The sequence below is a fragment of the Trachymyrmex cornetzi genome, unplaced genomic scaffold, assembly GCF_001594075.2.
Source record: "Trachymyrmex cornetzi isolate Tcor2-1 unplaced genomic scaffold, Tcor1.1 scaffold309, whole genome shotgun sequence".
Classification (NCBI taxonomy): domain Eukaryota; kingdom Metazoa; phylum Arthropoda; class Insecta; order Hymenoptera; family Formicidae; genus Trachymyrmex; species Trachymyrmex cornetzi.
In genome coordinates, this window is record NW_017297786.1 from 711906 (window position 1) to 733185 (window position 21280).

Genomic DNA, 21280 nt, shown 5'->3' on the forward strand with positions numbered 1-21280 from the left:
AAACTTATAATTAAATTTAATATAGATATATTTAATTTATTTATTATTAATTTAAGAAATAATTATAATTTATTTCAATTGCATTAAATCAAATCGAATAACAATTAAATAGGCGAATATTATCTTTGATATTATTTATTGCGTCTTTCAATGTTTTTATATATTTATGCATAATGTACTAATATGTATCTATATATTTATAGATAAAAGTTATTTAAAAACTCATAAAATGTTATCTCTAACACAGAGAAAGCAATATCTTGTTAAAATTTACTGATATATTCTTTAATTTATTCGAGTCACTTTAGAGAAAATATAATTTTATTATTTCGAACTGAAATATAATTAAGATGTAGTTTTACATGAATTTTTTAAATATATTTCTTATTTTGAAAATTGTCTAAAGACATTAAAAGTGAAAATTTAATAGTTAAATAAAAACGATTAAAAAAAGAATTATATAGAAGCAATTATCTTTAATTAAATTATATCTTTTTATCAAACAAAATAGAGGATTTTTGCTATATCGTATTGAAATCAAAAGAATGTATCAATATAAGTATATTATGTTATAATGCAAACATGAAATATTTATTAAGTAGAAGTACATAAAAGTTTCAACTGTTCGCGTTTAAATGTTTATAAATAGAGTTTCTTAAATGAATTCTCTTTTGTTTTTTTTATGTAAATGTTAGTTAATAATAATTATAAATATAATTACAGAATGACAATAGACATAATTGGTAAAGAGTATCATAATGATATAATTAGTTTAAATATAGAAATTGATAAAATACGACATATAATTGTTCTTATTTTCTTACTTAAGCAGTATAAAACCATTTGAAACAACGGATTTGAAGCGATGGAAATCATTTGCGTCATATATTAACTTATACTGAAGGAATTTTAGCTGAAAGTTCATATCGTAGGTAATTCATTATTGAATTAGGTAGGTAATTCATTATGAATATTTACATATTTTAAAGACATAGTTTATAACAATTTACATCGTATTTTAATTCTAATACTTCAATAATTATTCATTTTAATCTTATTTTAATATTATATGTAATATAATAAAAACGACGCAATATTAAATTTTATTTTCTTTCTTTCGAAAATTATGTTTTTAAGGCATTTTCTCTCTTTAGTCTCAAATTATAAATCAAAATATACAATATTTTTAAAATTTGTAGATTCATGTGGGAAAGGAAATGCAATTTTTAACGAGAAAAAATTTATAATAAAAGTCTGCCCTTGGAGAAAAATATTTAAAAATTCATTCAACTCTGATCAGTAAAGTGATCGGAGCATTTGAATGATCGGTCGTTGGATTCTTTATCTTCCATATATTTAAAAAAAAGTGAGTATTTAAAAAAATATTTTTTACTTAAAATGTCTTGTGATTTTAGAATTTATATTAATTTATAGTGTAGAACACTGACAAAAAGTTCATGCACTGAATTTTTTTCTGCTAACGTCACAATATTGTAGATTTCTATATGATAACGAATAGTAGGAAATCTAACGAACTCACAATCGTTAGTGATCAAAATTATACTGAACAATTGTGTTCATTAGACTTCCTAAGTTCTTACTATACGCCACGCCATCATAGAAACCTACGTTGCTATACGTTAGCAGAAGAAAATTCAGTGCCTGAATTATCACGTATAAGTTAAAATTTGATATCTTGAAGCATCATATTATAGTTATTAAAACTTTATATAAATACATGAAAAGAACGATTTTGTTGAATTATTTAAAAATTTAGATAAATATACAGACTTGAAAATAATTTTTTTAGACTATTAAAATAATTATATAGGAAATACAAGCATGATAAGCAATGCTGCAAAGAGTTTTGACATTCTAGCAACCAATTTAAGCGTCCTGTATAATTTATTTTATATTAAATTATTTTGCTAATCCAACAAAATTATTTTCAAATCTGTATCTATGTATCCAAATTTTTATGATACTTCAGCAAAACCGCTCTCTTCCTCTATACATCCGTCTCAATGATGGTATCTGTAAATACAAAAAAAAGATACCTAATCACTTATTTGCTGTTCATAAAATTAATTCTATATACATATATATATATATATATACAAATATTTTGCATTAAAAGTTCTTTAGAGAAGAATTATCATTTCGAGACTTAATTATAGCCCTCATATGTTTATTTGGCCTCCTCCTTCAAAGTGTTCTTCAATGTAATAACGAATTGTTATCAAATCGAAAAAGTCACATGATAACGAAAAGGAAAAACGGAAAATATCGTATCGCATTTGGTTGCCGCAATTCGCGCGCGTATGACCGATCTCTTCGTGTCGTACGAGCAGCCTAAATATAGAGTGACACTGTGGCATTAATTTGTTGAATGGAAAGATAGGTGCGTTCATGCTCGAGGGGGACCGAGCATCATTGTGGGGTAGATCGCGACGGGGTACGGCAGAAATCTCGGCATCCGTGCGAGCCCTACCTCAAAGTCGTGTTCGGTTAAACGTTCAACTAAAAAAAAGGGGTAACTCCATTCCCCTTCTCAAAAGTTCCGCATTCTATACTGAAGATCTCGGAAGTGATCTCGCACGTGGAAAAAGCAGAATATTTAGCAGGATGCCGAGATAAGGACCAGTGCAAGAACATTGACGGTACAGGAAGACCGCATATTTTGGATCGTGACAACTGCGTATGTATCGCTTGCGATTTCCGCGCAAAGCTAAAACACATCGATCATATTCCTTTGACAATGGAGTCTTTTTGCTTCTTTGAAGTTGGGAAAAAATATCTGAAATAAAATATAGACCTGTCCATCATACTGCGCGCGTTATCTATATAATCAAATTGTTATTTGGTTTGAAATTTCGTTTGAAATTTAGCTTTTGATACAACGATCGTTTTGCACGACTTTATGATTCCTAATTAAATAAGAAAGACGGGATCTTTTCGTCATACGTTATCGTCGTCGCGAGACGTAACGTGCGATATGGGAAGTATTTATTACGACACCGCAGTGCACAGGACACCATGAATTAAATAATAAAATAGGACAAGGTTGTGACGATGAGAACGCATTCGGTGAACGCTATGATTCCCGGAAGTGGCTCGTTATTCATCGTCCGTCATCATCAAGACCCTTGTCTACTATATGTCATACCTTGTACGCGCACCTCGCGCTCGTGCGCGCGACGACGACGATGACCGCGGGTATTATCATGCGAGAACGCAAATTTCATCTATTATTTATATTAGGGACTTATCGTCATCCCCTGCATACTCTTCTCGAGCCTCTCGTAACACGTCCGGCCGCTCTTAAAGGGTTTCCTGTTTGTTAAGGTCGGCGCAACTAGATAGGACGAGAGGTCACGTCACAAAAACTTCCTATACATAGACGACAATTATCAATCAGCCCTTCGTTCCTCCCTGTCTCTTTCCACTTCACCGTCATTTCAACGGCCATCCCGTTCCAGCGTTTTAATCAGAAAGAAGAGCACAAGTTACACACAGTTGGCGAGCCGATCTCCACTCACGACCGGCCTGTTAGGATGAGGTGAGTTCTCCAATTTTGATCTCATCCCGCGATTTCGTCGCCGCAACGAATAATGCCTTCAAGGGGATCGACCGGCCGTCCCAAGGTAGACAGATCCACTAGTCCTCTGCCGAGGAAACCGGCAGCGAGTCCCGTGAATCCAGTGCAGGAGCTGAAGGCCCTCTTCTCCGAGCCCACCAGCAACCGAGCTCCCTCCAATGGCGAGAAAGAGTCGGACTTTCGATTTGAAGCGATACAATGCCTGCGACAGTCCTCGATCATCAAGAGGCCCAAGGACCTACCAGAACGAGGGAACTGGAGCAGCAAGGTGAGACATCGGTCAATCTGCACAATGTTTAGAAGGAACCTGGATTTAACTTATAAATACAATTTCCGTACTTTTCTCTTTTAAAGATCGAATTTATTTTGTCCGTCGTGGGACTGGCCATAGGTTTGGGAAATCTATGGCGATTTCCATACCTTTGTTATAAAAATGGCGGCGGTGCTTTTATGGTGCCCTACTTCATCGCGCTCGCACTGGCCGGTATACCTATGTTCCTGATGGAACTGTCCTTAGGTCAGATGCTGACGATAGGTGGTCTAGGTGTTTTTAAAATAGCACCTATTTTTAAAGGTGATTTTTAGAAAGCACTCTCGGGGGTTTTAGTTTCGTTAAATACTTTTGGGAGGATGAGTGACAATGTTGATCTTCACACAGGCATTGGGTACGCAACTTGCGTGCTTTCCTGCTGGACCAATGTGTATTACATCATCATTCTCGCTTGGGCGCTCTTCTACTTCTTGGTCTCCTTACGTGCTGGTGAGTGACTTTATTTTATACACGGTGCTTCTGCAAGCGGTGTTATTTTTTGTTTTTTTTGGGGGGAGGGGGGCTGTAGAAAATCAGAAATTGTTACATTTGTTCAATATAAATTTTGCACAGACGTACCATGGAGAACCTGCGACAACTCGTGGAATACGCGCTACTGCATCACACCTGATGAACGTCTGAACGTGTCATGCTGGCAGGACGATTACTGGCCAAATAATGTCATATGTGCCACATCCCTCGGGAATTTGAGTCACGGACTGTTGAAGGATCCAGTAAAGGAATTTTGGGAGTAAGTTACTGTTCCAGTAGACACCTTACTTAATCAATTACAGTGCAATCAAAAAGTATCTGCGCCTTTTGTTACAAAAAGGAGGCGCACCCTAATGATATCCTCAGGCATCGAAGACGTAGGTAGTATAAGATGGGAACTAGCCGGTACTCTCGCGGTCGTATGGATCATGTGCTACTTTTGCATCTGGAAAGGCGTTAAATGGACCGGCAAGGTAAAATGAGCTTATGACAAATCTTGACCACTTTCGGACGTAGCGTATGAATCACACAATGTAATACAGGTAGTCTATTTCACGGCGCTCTTCCCATATGCCTTGCTGGTGGTATTGCTCGTGCGAGGCTTGACGCTTCCCGGTGCTTCGGAAGGTTTAAAGTATTACGCTACACCGAATCTCTCGAAACTTGGCGATCCTGAGGTAAAACCATCAACACAACGTCAATTTTTCCTTTAGTTGTACTAGAATATAGATATTACAATTATTGGCATGATTATTGTGTGCAGGTATGGATAGACGCGGTGACGCAGATATTCTTCACTTACGCTCTCGGCCTAGGCGCGTTGGTAGCTCTAGGCAGTTACAACAAATTTAACAATAATGTTTACAAGTAAGAATCTTCTATCTTTCATGGATTATTATTTTTTATCCTTTTTATTTAATTTTATTATTTTTGTTGCATTTTATTTGCTTAATTTTACTTTATTATTTCTATTTTTTATCTTCACGTTATCTTATTATTTTCGTTCAATTTTCTTTTCATGTTTATATCCTATATTATTCTATCTGAGTTCTAATGACTTTTGCTTGTTTTTTTTATACTGCAAAGTTTATTTTAGCACTTGAGAGGATGTCATCCCAGAGCGTATAATAAAAATCATTTAACGGATTATACATATGTAGTCTTTTTGATACATTATAGAGATGCTCTCATCGTATGTGGAGTCAATACTTGTACCAGCCTGCTTAGCGGAGTAGTCATATTTTCCGTGGTCGGTTTTATGGCTCATGAGCAACAGAAACCAGTGGCCGATGTAGCTGCTTCTGGTAATTATCCTTCCTTTTAATCTGTTTCGAATTATGACACAATAATAATTTTGTTGTATTAATTATTTTGATCAGGACCCGGTTTAGCCTTCTTAGTTTATCCCTCAGCGGTATTGCAACTACCCGGAGCGTCAATTTGGTCGAGTCTATTCTTCTTCATGCTTCTCCTAATAGGACTGGATAGTCAGGTAACGTACATTCATCGAATCCAAGGATTGACTTCTGTTATTCTAGAACTATCACGGATTAATGTTAATGTTAAAAATAAGTCGCATTCCAGTTCTGTACCATGGAGGGCTTCATCACCGCCGCCGTAGATGAGTGGCCGCGAACACTCAGAAAACGGAAGGAATTGTTTATCGCGATTGTATGTCTGATCTCGTATCTAATCGGGCTTCTATGCGTCACAGAAGTGAGTAGATTAAATTTTCCAAATATCTAAAAAATATTTAATAAGAGTGTAAAAGTATCTTATTTTTTAACTTTGTATTTTTTTACAAGAGAAGATTAATTCAGATTTTTCTTATTAGTACTAATCAGAACTAATTTTGTATCTAGGGCGGAATGTACGTGTTTCAACTTTTGGACACGTATGCCGTAAGCGGATTTTGCTTACTCTTCCTGATGTTCTTCGAGTGCATCTCCGTCTCATGGGCATTCGGGGTGGACCGATTTTATGATGGCATACGAGACATGATAGGCTATTATCCTTGTTTCTGGTGGAAGATATGCTGGACATTTACCACACCTGCTATTTGCGTGGTAAAACTTTGTCCAATTTGTCCAGATTATATGTGACTTCGAACTAATATGCTACTTTTGATTTATTGTATTTCTCTCTTATATATAGGGTGTTTTCATCTTTAATATCATTAAATTCGTCCCTGTGAAATACCTCACGTACGAATTTCCGTGGTGGAGCCATTTGTTGGGATGGCTCGCGGGTCTTTCCTCGATGTTATGTATTCCAGGTTACATGATTTATATCTGGTGCGTTACATCCGGAACTACCTCAGAGGTATATAATATCGTAGAAAAGAATTACATACGTAATATAATTCAAGAATTATTATATAATACAAAAAAAAAATGTAATAATTTATTTCTTTTCAGAAATATCGGAAATTGATAAAAATAGAAGACGATGTTGCTGCCTTGCGGAAGAAACTCAATCCAGTCAAAGCCGCTGCCATCGACGCGGAATTTGAATTATAAAATCGCATTCATGCCTTTTTCAATCACATAGATTATTTGATGTATGCAATGAACTATAGTATGCTAATGGGAAAGATTTGAGCGCGCAATTGAATGTTTGCGATTCAGAATACATCAGAGATTTCACTAGAATAGCATTAAGATGAGATATCATGCGTTTATTCATTTTAAGCGCAATCTCATCGAGAAAAACGACGTTTATTAATTAAACTAATCTATTATATATCTCTATAATCTGCTTTCAACATACCGTATGAAAAGAAAACGAAAATAATAAAAAAACTTTGCGATTCGTTCGAATATGTTTTGATTTATATTCCTCTTATGTCACAATTATACACCCTACGCATTAACGAGATGCTAAAATCTGTTCAAAACAGCTTTTATCTTAACTGATATAAAAATCAAATATTTTATTCTTTTACACTTAAACGCTAAAATATATATGACTCAAAACAACGCCCAATAGGCATCTCGATTATATTTCTGCATTTACGTTATAATAAATTATACTTTAAATAATTCCAGATGTACTGCTCGTTGTGTGCAGCTGACAGTAAAGATTTTAGTTCTTTATTGTAACCAGCTCAACTCATGTTGCAACTTCAGCTCTGCGAATCTTTATCCTGCATCTGTTTAATGCGTATGAGAAGTTGCTCTTTCCACTGTTCTTCCGAGATTGCATTTGCCCATTGTGGAATGCAAGCTTCGGGAATGGTAATGGACGCCATTACGGATTTTACTTCTTTGATCTTAGTTGCATCTAGATCAATGTCAGAACGATTGTGCGGACATGACCAGACTTCCAATACCTCTGAAGAACAACTCTGAAATATTGCAGTGTCTTTTATAATTACAAATTCATTGTGTTTATTATTACATATTAGTGTCACATTATTATCATGCTTTTAAAGCAGAACATAGATATCAGTCTAAATAAAATATGCTAGATCTTTATAGACTATAATTGATTTATTTGCTCGCAAAAAGAAACTTTTTTAGATACTATCCGAGTGTTCGTAAATAGTACAATTAATAAAACAAAATTATTCTGATCCGAACATTTTCATAGTAATTTTCTTAATTAAAAAATGACTTACTTGCTGGATTTCAGTTGCTGGAACAGATGATGCTTGATTAGATTCGCCAAATCCAGTTAGCCATTCGTCATTCTGGAATAAAAAAGGAACGTTTTTAGTTATTTAAGAAATTAAATGACTTCTAGAAGTTCTTCGCATTAGAGAAAAAAGATATTGCTGCTTTACACCTCTTCTTCGCCTAATATGGGTTCAGCATCAGTAGAAACTTGGGATAATGGTAAATATCCCGCCATACCCATATCTTCGTCATCACTGTCTTCCTCATCATTCCCCGCTCTTGTATCCAGGACTGTATTAGGAACTGTCAGATTATCTTGAATAGGTTCTTGTGTAGGCTCAGGCGACATGATGCATTGATAGATTCAGTTAACTCTTTAACAAACATTGAAATAAATATTAACACAAATATGAAAATAAATATTAATATCGAGCATAAGTATCATTTTAACATGTTTGTTGTCATATATGCTATTCGATTCTCATCAATATTGATATGTAAATTGATAATATTGACATATAAATTGATGTCAACATGTAATAATTTTATATGCCATAAAACAAATATAATTTAGTGTACTATTATCATATAACTCAGAGAAAAAAAAATCGTAAAAAATAAACAATAAATAAATAATTCCGATGACATGATTCGAGTAAATTTTAAAACGATACCTGGAAAGTCTAACGAGTTAACGAACATGTTGATTGGTGTGATGACATTATTAATAATGAGAATGATAAACATAAATAAAAACAACTCATCAATAAATCGAACAGAAATAATCCAACGCAACAACTTATCAATAAATCGAACAGGAATAATTCAATGATTGAATTATATATGTACCATTTTCCAAGGCTTGCAATTGCAAATAAATTCCAGATTGCCACGTAGTGCCGATTTTGACAGCTCACCGTCGATCGCCCTCATAAATGCGCCCATATGCGTACGCCATTTTGAGAAAATTGCGTGAGGCACAATCTGTCGAAAGACGTCCCAAGTCCCAAGGTTGCAGCGAAATTTACTTGAATCGTAGTCGGTATCGTAGATCACGTACATATATTTTATATAAATTTATTACACGAATGATTTTTTATGAGGCATAGAAGGTCCTTTATCCAAAAAAAGATGAGGAGAAAAAAGAAAGCACTAACGATTAATGCTAAAAATGCATAACCTTAATTAATTAATCTTCAGATAAACAAATGAGCAACGTACAGTGATATGGCATGGGTTTATCATATATGTGTATGCAGCATGTTTTGTGTAAAAACAATTAATATTCTAGAAAATAAGGTACGTATTTCAAATATCTACACGTATCATTAAAAAATCTTTGCGTAAAACAATTAATTTTTATTGCAGAATTTTTTTAAAGTTAATTGGCGTTTCCTCGTAAAGTCGGATTGTCTCCATACCTTTATCTCCATACGTTCCGATTTCGTTGCGATTCATTGAATTTCTCATAGTTAATTTTTTTTAGATGGAAATGCATCGAACGTAATTAGATTCGTGGCTGTGGTGAGGAGGCGTTTGTCAAAAATCCGCGGTGGCGAACCGTGTCAACGAATTAAAGCTGTACGCAGGCATTAGGCGCTCTTATCGTACTCCCGAGAGCTGGTGGAGGAGAAAAAAGAAAGCGCGCGGGATGAATGACGGGCTCGACGTTAAGCCGACCAAGTTAAAGTAGTAATCCGGTGCATCTCGTAGAGACTGGTATGTTGCGCAGCATCCCGTTCAGAGACATGTCACAGGTCCAGCTTCTCGTCCTTTCAACCTTCCTACTCGCCTGGTCAGGTAATCGGACGTACCGGTTCGAATCTCGCACCGATACGCACAAATCGCTGCCCTCCCCTCTCTATTTCCATGAATTTTATTCGCGACGCGGACCGATTAATCCCAACCGATTAATTCCTCAGTTGTTAATTCCAGCGTATGCGTATCCGGAGGGCACCCTGCTTAATGACAACGCGCGAGCGTCGATCGTCGAGACGGTGCTGGAACGCGAACCAGCAACCTTCAAATTGTACACCAGGTGCGTACAATCCCTTTTAATTAGTTGCAACAACGATTTGCGATAAGATATGAAAGTGGAATATAATGTTGTTCTTGCATCTCAGTGTGATACACGAGATAACAGCTGTATTTATGTGAAAAGTCCAGTCAGTTAGAAGAGGAAACAAAAGAGAATCATTCCCGGGGTTGTACAGAAGACATCCAGATGCTTCACTCTCAGACATGCATCAATCAAGCCTTAAACTGAAATTATATTATATAAGCTGATATTTATTCTGTTCTTATTTTAAGACCGTCTTGAGTAGTATCTTAAGATGCTAATTAATACAATTTTCTGGACGGTATTCATAGTCTGTTCTTCTTTTAAGACCATCTTAAGTAATGTTTTAAGATGATAATACAGCCGTCTGGTTGGCTTATGAGATCTTAAATCTGTACTTAAGACAGTCTTAAATATAAGAGTCGATTATGAATACCGGCCTCTGATTAATTCATGACATCTTAAGATTGTACTTAATTAAGCCAATCTTGAATATAAGAATCGACTACGAATACCGGCCATATACTGCAGGCTTTCATCTTTTTCACTGTCCACGTTTTCATCGTCATATACCGAATTCCCTTGGGCATATTTCCCAAATAATTATTTTATATAATTGCAATTGGCCCAGAGGCTATCTTGACGTCGATCGGGAATCAATCACACGCCGACGCGGCTAATTTCTATGCACCATGGCACCGCTATCGCCGGCTTGCCCCGTGGAGGATGCGTCAATTTTTTAATGATACGTGCAATCAGCGGGCATTCTATTCTCAGCGCTGACGTTCGATCGACTATCGAGTGTTGAGACGCCGCGCCGCGTTGACGCCTTAATATCGCGCCTTCGGTTTGACTCCCGCTCTCCTTTCTTTTTCCTTCTTTTTTATTTCTCTCTTTCCGGCAAACAAGCCGATTGAGGAAGGCACTTCTTAACATTATTATAACTTTTCCTTTTGTTACCTTGAAGAGTAAGAAATCGGGGAAATTTGCACGTTCAATGAGAATCTCCGTTCGGACTTAAATTTAATGTTTATCATGCATTAATTTCATTGCAATGTCTTTCTCACAATATTGCTTCGCACAGGGAAAACCCATTTGGCGAGGAGCAGTTATTCCTGAACAATACCGAAGTGCTGTACGCGTCGCACTTCAACGAGAGCCGGCCGACCAAGTTCATCGTTCATGGATTCAGCGATACCGGAAACGAGGGCTGGATACGTGATCTAATAGACGGTGGGTGGAATTAGGTATTACGTCATCGCGTATTCGCATTCCTTACTACCGCAGCTACTACTTTCGCAAACAATCAGGGTCAGCCTATTTCGGTAAACACGGAATCGACGTCGTTGTCGGTTCAAGGGTCAATGCGATAACGGCTTAATTAATCATTCTGCAAGTTTTTCTGCTCGCTCTCTCCCGCCAGAAACTCTTCGCGGAAGAGTTCCAAGGTTTTTTTTTTATATCCCGCTACTTTTTGATCTAACGATCCCATGTCCTCTAAAATGTTGCTTCCAAATAAGAAAAAAAAACATGTTTTTTTTTTTAAGATAGAGATATAACATTTAATTGCATTTTTAGCGTATCTGCTTTATCAGGATGTGAACGTGATAGTCGTCGGCTGGGGAATCTTGGCATCCGACGCCTATCCGGTGGCGGCTAAGAACACGCGTCTAGTTGGTGAGTACTTAGGCCAGTTCTTGGATTTTTTGAATCGGGACTCGAACCTGGAGTATAAGGACGTACACATCAGTGGTCATAGCCTGGGCTCTTATGTAGCAGGCTTCGCCGGAGCTTATCACGACGGACGTGTTGGGAGAATAACAGGTAGATCAATGAATACGTAATACTTAGGCTCAGTTTTACAGCTCACGGTAAACTCTTAACCGAGGTTCAACTTATTCCTCATTTCTTTCCAATTCTAGCATTAGAAAGAGATGAAGAATAAGTTAAACCTCGGTTAAGAATTCACGATGATCCGGGGAGCTGTGAAACTGAGTTGTGAGCCTCAGTCTTCGTAGAAGAATGCAAATTCGAGTTTGACGATATCAATAAAAAGTATCATAACTTTCTAACGGAATTATTAATACAATAGTCTTTTTCCTCAAAGGATTCTTGTTACAATAGAAAAAAGATATTAAAAAAACGGATAAATATTAAACTAAATAACGAAATTATGCGAATTAAAGTTGTAATATTTATTTGGGGTGTATTACTGATAAGACAGCACTGGGAAATGGCTGTAAATAGACGATACAGTTATAATACTTGTTATCGATGTCGATGAATTACGAGAGTGAAAATATTGGCTATATGTCGCGAACGTAATTCCATGATTTTCCCGAGAAGGACTAGATCCTGCGAGTCCTCTATTCGAGACTATCTCGGGTGTCGTCGATCCAGAATACCGGTTGGATCCAACCGACGCTCAATTCGTTGATGTCATTCATACCAGCGGACCAGTGTTTGGATTCTTGGCACCGTTGGGACACGCTGATTTTTATCCTAATAACGGCAAGATTCCGCAACCTGGATGTTCTTTCGTGCCAACGATAAGTGAGTATTGCAAGGTATTCATATTATCATATCCTTGCTGTGGAGAATATTGAAAGGATGACTCTTGAGCGGTATCTTAATGCCTTTTTTTTTGTATTTCAGCTTATTGCAGCCATTCCAGAGCGCATCAGCTTATGACCGAGAGCATCGGCAGCACGGTAGGTTTCAAGGCGAAAATGTGCGAGAGCTGGGAAAAATACAAGGAGCGACTCTGCGATTACAATCCAGTTGTTATGATGGGCGAATACGCCTCTACCTCGTAAGATATCATTGTTTATATTTTTTAAATTCGCGAAAACTGATTACAATTCATCACAATTTGTCTTCTTCTCGTTCAGGTTACGTGGCAAATTTTATCTATCGACCAATGACGCTCCTCCCTTTGCGCTACAGTAAACGTTCTGAATATCGATCTTGACGAATTTTTTTAGAATTGAGAATTTGCGAATTAACTCACGGTTACAGCTCGAACGGTAATAGCGCAATAATCTGTACTAGTCATTGATAAGTTACTTTATTTATGAAGCGCTTCGATTCTGAATGCGTACATCGAACGTACATCGTATCAGAATGTATCCTTAATATACGTAATGCTACATTAGAAAGAGTACAAATTACATTAATTGAAACTATGATTTTAAATGAATATTCCTTTCATAATAATATCGTCACATTTTTTCCATCTTATTACATTTCCTGTGATTCTCTTCAATGAAATTCCTGAATTTTTTCCTCACTCTCGATTTCTCAGAAAATGTGAAAATCTCGAAGCAATATCGCGAAAGAGAAACACGGAGAAATTAATACAATAGAATAATAATAAAATAATAACTAGAAGTTCCAGGAAGGTAGATAAATATGTAAGTCGGTCGAAGGAATTAATATTTCAAATCGTAAAAATGCATGAAATGAAATATCCATGAGACTTGCGCTTTGAGTAGTTGACCATGCGGCGGACGCAGGAATGACTGCTTTATTCTCCTTCAAACTCCTTCAAACAGGTATAATCTCGATGTAATCCGTATAATTTACGAAATGCGTCATGGAAGTTGGAAGTTGCTGTTTCTGTCGCGTCTACTACTCGTTTCTTACGCAAACGACAATATTATGGCCCGAGACTACTTTTTATATAAAGACGTGTCCAACGTTGTAGGGTTTTCTTGCGGTGGTCTCGAAAGTGCGTAACAATATTTAAATGATAGAAATATAACTCATATATAATTATTATATTACAAACTTTTCTCGACTCATGACAGGCAACGTGAAATTCGCGAGGACATTTAACGAAGTCTTTGTACTTACATCGATGTGCAATCTCGGATCCGTGAATGGATCGTCGATACGTATTTTTAAGAAGCTTTTACAGAATAATTATCGTAATTTAGGCGTTTACGTGGACGCGCGATGCGAAGGTCACAATTATACTGTAATATATTATGAGGTAAAAGATATTATTCCAAAAAATTCTTAATTCTATCATATATTAACAGCATAAAGTATCCGGAATTAAAAATATGCAATATAATATGTAAGAATAAAGGAGATAATGTGAAAATGCAATCACGGGATTTTCACAAAAGAATTCTTTATTATATTATATATTAATTGCGTAAAATATTTGGAATTAAGAATGCAGAATTTAATTTAAGAATAAAGGAGTAATGTATGTGCCTAATCTATGTGAAAATGCAACCAGAGGAGGGGAGGAACAGACAAGGATCAAAAAACATAACAAAGCCGTAGATGTTGAAGCAGCAATGGCAAAATTCTTGGTATTAATCTCTTTCTTATTTAAGGCTACGAAATCTTTCTTATTTGATGAGACGCACAAATGGCTTATTTTGGGACGAAAGTTGGACGACACCTTGAGCTTATTAAATGATGATTCCTTCGGCGTGGTGACCGATATTACGATTGCTATAGAGACCGATACCGGTTTTGATTTATACGACGTGTATAATCCTTGCAAAGCACGCGGTGGCTCCTTGAATGTAACCGTTTTGGGTTACTGGACCGAAAAATCTGGTGTGGCGATCAGACTGAAGCAACCAAAGTATGAGAGAAGATTTAACTTGCATGGTATGAAGCTCAGAGTGGGAGTCTTAGTAAGTAATTGATTAGCTTATAACGAGTACGGCAATTGGTAATATGATTTATTAACCGTAAATTCTCGTAGCTGCCGCGTAAGTTTTACAATTTGTCTACGGAAGCTATCGTGCTGGATCAAGACATGAAGGCGAAATACGGCCGGTCCCAATTCTTGTACACGATCTTGTTGCACATGGCTGATCTCTTTAACTTCACGTAAGTCTTTTGAAATGGGCGAACATTTTTTCGAGTATACTTTTGTATTTCTTTCGCTTATTTCTTTTTTTATGGAAATATTTTTAAATTGTTATAAAAATTTTTTTTAATATTTTATATTATTATTTCAAAGTATGGAAATCGTGGAAGTTGATCCAAGAAAGCGGCAGGATAATTCTGCGCCGATGTTTGTCGCTTTTCAAAAAAAGACGGTGGATATCTCGGCCAGTCCAATAGTGATGAAAGCTGATAGATTACGGTCGGGAGATATTATTGGCCCAGTATGGCCAATGCGGTATGTAATTTTGCGATACACGATAAGGAAATGTGTTACCCAGTGAGAAATGACAATAAAATCGATGTCGAATCAACGCCAATTCTACGTCGATTTGATGATTTCGACATCGGATCGATGTCGATTCCATTATCATTTCTTACTGGGTATCTTGTTGCTTGATGCATCAATGAGTTGTTTCTACGCAGATCGTGCTTTTTATTCCGGACGATATCCTCGGCGAACATGAAGACAAAACAATTTTTGAAACCGTTAAATATCAAGGTCTGGTACGTTGTACTTTGTACGATAATAATTTCCGCGTTCATCCTGGCAATACTAATCCGACAGGAAGGCATTCACAGTGTGTCGGAGGGTTACAACATATGTATTCTTCTTACAATAGGCGCTATTTCCCAACAAGGTACTCGCCAATCTCTTCAACATCTTCGTTAATTTTCTGTCAAGTTTTGAGTAAAATAATGAAATAATGCATAGGAAATGAAGAATTATCGGTAAATTAAGCACTTTCACAGGTTCCGTGTTTGTTCCGGTGCATTACGCAGGTCGCATAGCATTTATACACATTATGCTCTTTAGCGTGTTAATCCTGAACTATTATTCGGCAAGTATCGTGTCCGATCGATTAAAGAATATGAGCGTGAAGATGAATGACTCGTTGATCAGCTTGGCGGACAGTCAATTGAAAGTGGCGGCCGAACCAACGCCATATATTCGTTCTTTTTTGCAGGTAGATGCTTTTAAATATTAAAGTTCAATTATTACATAATCCAAATAGTGAGATTCATTTTATAAGAAAGGAGTTCAATAATTATAATAAAAAATCGTATTTTAGTAAATATTAATAGTAACATCAATATTCTAATTTTATTCTCAACAGAAATGAAATATAACGTGTTATATGTAACGTTGATGTTATATTATTGTTAGTTGATGTTTACAGAGATCTCATTTTATTCAAAATATAAAATTCCTTTTTTTTATTACATTGGCGCATCTCTTATTTCATCTTTTTGTTGAAAGACACCGGAAAAGGAGATACGGTATTTTAACGCGAAACGATGGGACAAACTACCGGAATCCAAACGTTATCTGCCACTAGCGGAGGGTCTGAATCGCGTGGCTAAAGGCGGCCTGGCTTATCACACGTCAATCGAGTCCGCGTATCCGTATATTGAGCGGCATTTCCACCCACGGATGATATGCGAGCTAACGGAGGTTCATCTCTTTCGCGCGGTGCTCGCCCTTTGGGGCAGACACAGGAGTCCGTTCACTCCGCTATTTAGAATCGGGTAGGAGAATACGCAAGTGACTATAAGTAGACGCCTACACATGTGCCTCATTCTTTAAATTTTCATTTTTGAAGCAATTATTATTCATATGTTTATTATTATAATATTTATCATAATGTTTATTATTATAGTTTGACCAAGATGTATGACGTGGGCATACGCAGGCGGCAACTGAAATTCTGGTCGGCGAGAAAACCGTTTTGTCCGAAAAATATGCTAATCGAGGAACCGCTGTCGATCTATGAAGCTGTACCCGTTTTTGTGTTTATTGGCATCGCCGCCGCGCTGTCTCTCGTCATTTGCATAACAGAGAATCTTGTCTACTGGTTATGGCCTCGGTAACGATCAATGTTAAAAAAATTAATTAGTTAAGAAAAAGAATAATATACTGAAGTATTTTTAAAATTTTCCATTATGTCATTTGATCTCTTTCTTTTTTAGATTATCAATGTCTACCAACGGACAGAGGAAACTGTGTTTTCCGAAATTCATGAGAAACGCACCTACTTCGCCGGGCGAAATATTCTCGCGCGAATAACCAGATAATATATTATTTCTATATGCCATTCTATTCTAATGCTTGTTCAATTAGATTTTATCGCAGATATTGTAGCTTGTGTGTTTATTCATTAGATGTACGCGCAAATAATAAATCACTACCGTGTGTGATTTGCTGTAGTTCGATAATGACACATTTTCTAGTTTTCATTCCTCGGCAGAATGTCATAGCATTGGAACGTAAATAAATGATAAGACGTATGATTTCAACATATCATGTTTAATGTTATATAGATGCTGAAAAATTCAAAGCATGTTACAACCGATCCGTGCAAATCTAATCGAATTACACTCTATTTTTGTTAGCTCTTTCATTTATTCGTATTCATGTGTGTAGACTCGACGTTACATAAAGTCTGCAGAACTTTTACTTTTTGTACAATATGAATAATGCGAAATTAAAGCACAGTGGAGCGTACGTGATATTTTTTGCTTTACTGCGATTCACTTGTAACGTCAACGCGGAAGATAGTGACTTTATTCGCGACTATTTCGTGAACAAGGCAGTGCGAAATGTTGTGGGATTCTCCTGTGGAGATTTTACGAGTAGGTGAAATTTTCGAAGTGTTAGTGAATCATTCAACAAAAGCATAAATGTTAAAGATTTTTCATGTCTCATTTTTTTATCGCAGGTGATTTTTATTTCGTAAAATCGTTAAGCAGAGCTGGTATATTTACGATCATTCGGAAACATGACAAGGATATCGACATACGACGATTCTTGAGCACTGATGCCTGGAGCTTGGGAGTTGTCGTGGATTTGCGTTGTCGCAACGAAAGCGCCGTGACCATCTTTGCTGAGGTAAAAGAATTTATAGAGTGAATCTTTAACCCTTCGTGATTACTTGGGGTCCAAGAAACCCCAAAATGGCGTGAGGCTTTATATTTCGAAGTTTTTTTTTAAAACGACATTTAAATTGTCATTTATCCAAAGTTTAAAATACCTTTTTTGCACCTTCAACCGCAGTTCTTTAGACGTTTAGGTGTCGCTCTTTAGACGTTTGCCTTTGTGATTTTTTAAAATATGTTAAAATTAAAAACTTTAAAAATCTATTGCATTTCCATATTCTACAATGTTTAAAGTATGTTCAGTAATTTTTGTGATTTTAAGGAATAAAAACTGTAAATACGGCAATCAGTTAAAATGTTGGAGTCATTTTGTCCCCTGTGTGATCTACATAAAATTCTCAGGAGATGTGACCACGAAGGGTTAATCATTCATATTTATATGATATTTTCAATTTTCTCATGTGAAAAAGAAGAAAGAAAGAAAGAGGATATATTTCATATTTTCAGACCTCGAAGTACCGTATGTATGACTACTCATATCACTGGCTGGTCCTGGGCTCGACACTGAATAGCAGCGTGCCGCTTTTGAACGATAATGCTTACAGTATGACGACCGATTTCACGCTTGCGATAACGAATGGCAGCGGTTACGATCTTTACGACGTTTATAATCATTGTAAATACCGTGGAGGTACATTGAATTTGACTCGACTGGGTTGGTGGCGACGAGGAGAAGGTCTTATTATCACCCTGACTCAACCTCTGGTCGAAAGAAGGGCGAATATGCACGGAATGACGCTGAAAATATCGGGTGTGGTGCGTCTCATTGAATATATGGTTCTACAAAAAAAAAAAGGAGAAACGTTTAATTATATTTTATAATATTTTTATCGTATGCTTCATTGTTAGATACAATACAGGCCAAAGAACATGCGATTGGAGGATTATATGATCGATATTAACACCAGATCTTTAGATAGTATGCATAAGTTCGTGTTCGCCATGATATCTCACACCGCTGATCTCTTCAATTTTAGGTATTTTTCAGTTTTTAGGATGAAATTTGCATTTTTCGGTGGCTAATATCTTTACAAAAATCTAATACCGATCAATTTAGTATTGAAAGTAATTAATTATTTATTTTAAGTATTAATAACATCGTCCAGTATTTTTAGTACTTCAAGTAAATAATTAATTACTATTTTTCAGTAATAAATAAATAGGCTACTATTAGATATATATATTTCTGTAAGAGCCCGGGAAAAAATATTTCGTATATAATTATATGTAAAGTTGACATATTTTATATACAATTACATATAATTATATATAAAATATGTCGATATATGTAACATTTTTTCCCAGGAGTAATCCTAAAAATATCTTTTTTCAAGTATACACGCTTCGGAAATAGTTTATTGGGATCGTCACAGCGTGCACGGCTTGATATTCGAGATTCTACAAACAAATTACATCGACTTCGGCAGTAACCCCAGAATTATGGTATCCGAGAGATTAGATTATGCTACCTTGATTGGCGCGGCGTGGCCGATTCGGTATCGAAATTTCGCTTTACATCAAGAAAACGTCAATTTGACATCGTTTAACGAATAATTAATCTCTTCTGCAGACCATGTTTCATGTTGCTGTCCACTCCGTCGAATAAAATCAAGCTAGAGATTTTCTTTAAGCCGTTTGCGGTTCAGACTTGGTACTTGAGCGCCGTGTTCGTTGTGTTCTTCATGTTCATAATGAGGATAATAATGAAACGCGAGGAGGCGAGCAAAGAAGAGAAATATTCCAGTGCTGTGGTCGTTACTATCGGCATTACTGCTCAGCAAGGTATAAAATAAGTAGATAGCAAATGTATCATCTCAGAAACTTGACGAGAATTTCTTCTGTAGGTGCAAATTTTTATCCCGAATGTATTCCGGGTCGTATCGCTCTTCTGCAGATTCTCATGTTTAATTGGATTATGTTCAATTATTACTCAGGTAGTATAGTGTCGGCTCGTTTGAGCGAACCGCTCGACATGATGGATGATGACGTGACGGTTCTCGCGGATAGCAATCTGAAAATTGCGGCAGAGGCTGTGCCGTATTTGAACTACTTTCTATACGTACGTTTCTAGACACGCTGAAATACATACGCATCAAGTTTCCAGAAAGACTGTACAGTATTCGAATTTTATATTTTCAGAAACTTAACTCGGAATCAAATTACTTTAGGAAGAAACGCTGGGATCCTTTACCGGAGTCGAAGCGGTACTTGCCGCTAGAGGAGGGCATGAAGCAGGTCAGCGAAGGTATCCTGGCCTATCACACGGATCCGAACACGGCGTATCCATACATCGAAAAAATGTTCGATCCGAACAAGATCTGCGCATTGACGGAGATCCATCTGTTTAAACAATCCGTCATGGGTATGTACGCCAGTCGCAATGGTCAATTCACTGAGATGGCGAAAATCGGGTAAATTCTTGTTTATAATTTTTCCTTGCTATGTAACGAAGGTGCTAGTATAGTTCAAGAAATAATTAAATTCTTCTTCAGGCTATCCAAGATGTTCAATACCGGGTTACGTGATCGACAGATAAAATATTGGTCAAGCAGGAAACCTCAATGCACACTCGATACATTGTCCACGAGAAGCATATCCATATACGAGATCGCTCCGGCTTTGATTCTATTAGCTTTCGGCGTACTTGTCGGAGGCATAATATGCTTTATCGAGAATATCATCTACTATCGATTCATGAGGTGAGCTAACGCTCGCGTTTACGTCTTAGCATGTCGAAGTTATCATAATTTTGCTCGTAGAGAAGAAACGCCGAGACCTTTGAGCAGCGATGACGCGGAAGCGACAGCCAGTACGAGCAAACATAATTTATCTGAGTGAATTATCTCACTTTGGGAAGTAAAATATTCATAAGTTCCTTCGTGTGTTATAATTGGTACATTCATTAGTGTCTCATTACCGTATATTTATTTTACGCGAGGAGACAGAATGCGTTACAAATGTAATTTTTTCCCAGTCGCTCTAATATTGATCTAATAAAACTGTGAATTCACTAGCATCGCAGAACAGTCTCTTTGGAGAAATTTTCCTATGAATACTTTCGCAAGAAAACAACCGGATAATAGATAGAGGGACAAGCAAATTGATCGTAACAGATTCGACTTCGAGGCAATTGATAAAGAATAGGGACAGAAAGTAGAGGACTTTGAAACTAAAGAGGAAATCGCGCCATATACGGGGTGTCTTGGAGTCACTCCAAAATTTTTGTAACACATTGTCACATGGATCATCCAGACGCAGTATTCACCTGCGGAACTCTCTCTCTCTCTCTCTCTCTCTCAAGAGCTATTAATTAAATAAATTTTTTAAGAGGCTCAATCTCAAATTGGTAGGAG

General features: G+C 36.5%; 5 protein-coding genes across 9 annotated transcripts; 4 read left to right on the plus strand and 1 right to left on the minus strand.

Moving 5' to 3' along the window:
- Positions 1-2396: 2396 nt before the first annotated feature.
- On the plus strand, positions 2397-7161 carry Gat-1B (GABA neurotransmitter transporter-1B). 4 transcript variants are annotated; one of them, XM_018509636.1, is made up of 15 exons: positions 2397-2698; positions 3346-3559; positions 3623-3866; positions 3953-4172; positions 4257-4358; positions 4482-4659; positions 4741-4873; positions 4943-5077; positions 5164-5267; positions 5580-5704; positions 5780-5892; positions 5985-6116; positions 6263-6466; positions 6555-6722; positions 6818-7161. In XM_018509636.1, the coding sequence occupies exons 2-15, from the start codon at positions 3555-3557 to the stop codon at positions 6917-6919; spliced, it is 1965 nt and encodes a 654-aa protein (XP_018365138.1). In that variant the 5' UTR covers positions 2397-2698; positions 3346-3554; the 3' UTR covers positions 6920-7161. The 4 variants fall into 4 exon arrangements, with proteins under 4 accessions (XP_018365138.1, XP_018365136.1, XP_018365137.1 ...); XM_018509637.1 differs by having other exon boundaries at positions 2528-2698; positions 3480-3559; XM_018509634.1 differs by having other exon boundaries at positions 2398-2698; positions 3346-3866.
- A 48-nt stretch (positions 7162-7209) lies between these two features.
- Positions 7210-9045, minus strand: LOC108762589 (male-enhanced antigen 1). The gene is made up of 4 exons (XM_018509645.1): positions 8867-9045; positions 8187-8391; positions 8020-8091; positions 7210-7746 (listed from the first exon to the last, which is right to left on the minus strand). The coding sequence occupies exons 2-4, from the start codon at positions 8364-8366 to the stop codon at positions 7525-7527; spliced, it is 474 nt and encodes a 157-aa protein (XP_018365147.1). The 5' UTR covers positions 8367-8391; positions 8867-9045; the 3' UTR covers positions 7210-7524.
- A 610-nt stretch (positions 9046-9655) lies between these two features.
- Positions 9656-13258, plus strand: LOC108762587 (pancreatic triacylglycerol lipase). The gene is made up of 7 exons (XM_018509643.1): positions 9656-9817; positions 9953-10055; positions 11161-11309; positions 11655-11900; positions 12423-12629; positions 12732-12888; positions 12968-13258. Exons 1-7 carry the CDS (start codon positions 9739-9741, stop codon positions 13023-13025), a joined length of 999 nt encoding a protein of 332 aa, XP_018365145.1. The 5' UTR covers positions 9656-9738; the 3' UTR covers positions 13026-13258.
- Positions 13259-13463: 205 nt separating this feature from the next.
- LOC108762584 (uncharacterized) lies at positions 13464-17071 on the plus strand. Of its 2 annotated transcripts, XM_018509639.1 has the most exons (11): positions 13464-13489; positions 13571-13806; positions 13886-14070; positions 14426-14734; positions 14806-14933; positions 15067-15228; positions 15417-15631; positions 15744-15958; positions 16252-16520; positions 16652-16858; positions 16962-17071. In XM_018509639.1, the coding sequence occupies exons 2-11, from the start codon at positions 13665-13667 to the stop codon at positions 17056-17058; spliced, it is 1929 nt and encodes a 642-aa protein (XP_018365141.1). In that variant the 5' UTR covers positions 13464-13489; positions 13571-13664; the 3' UTR covers positions 17059-17071. The 2 variants fall into 2 exon arrangements, with proteins under 2 accessions (XP_018365141.1, XP_018365140.1); XM_018509638.1 differs by lacking the exon at positions 13464-13489 and having other exon boundaries at positions 13557-13806.
- A 381-nt stretch (positions 17072-17452) lies between these two features.
- On the plus strand, positions 17453-21108 carry LOC108762585 (uncharacterized). The gene is made up of 10 exons (XM_018509640.1): positions 17453-17624; positions 17711-17880; positions 18375-18683; positions 18777-18904; positions 19262-19423; positions 19498-19709; positions 19772-19986; positions 20067-20338; positions 20420-20626; positions 20687-21108. Exons 1-10 carry the CDS (start codon positions 17462-17464, stop codon positions 20763-20765), a joined length of 1917 nt encoding a protein of 638 aa, XP_018365142.1. The 5' UTR covers positions 17453-17461; the 3' UTR covers positions 20766-21108.
- Positions 21109-21280: the final 172 nt, after the last annotated feature.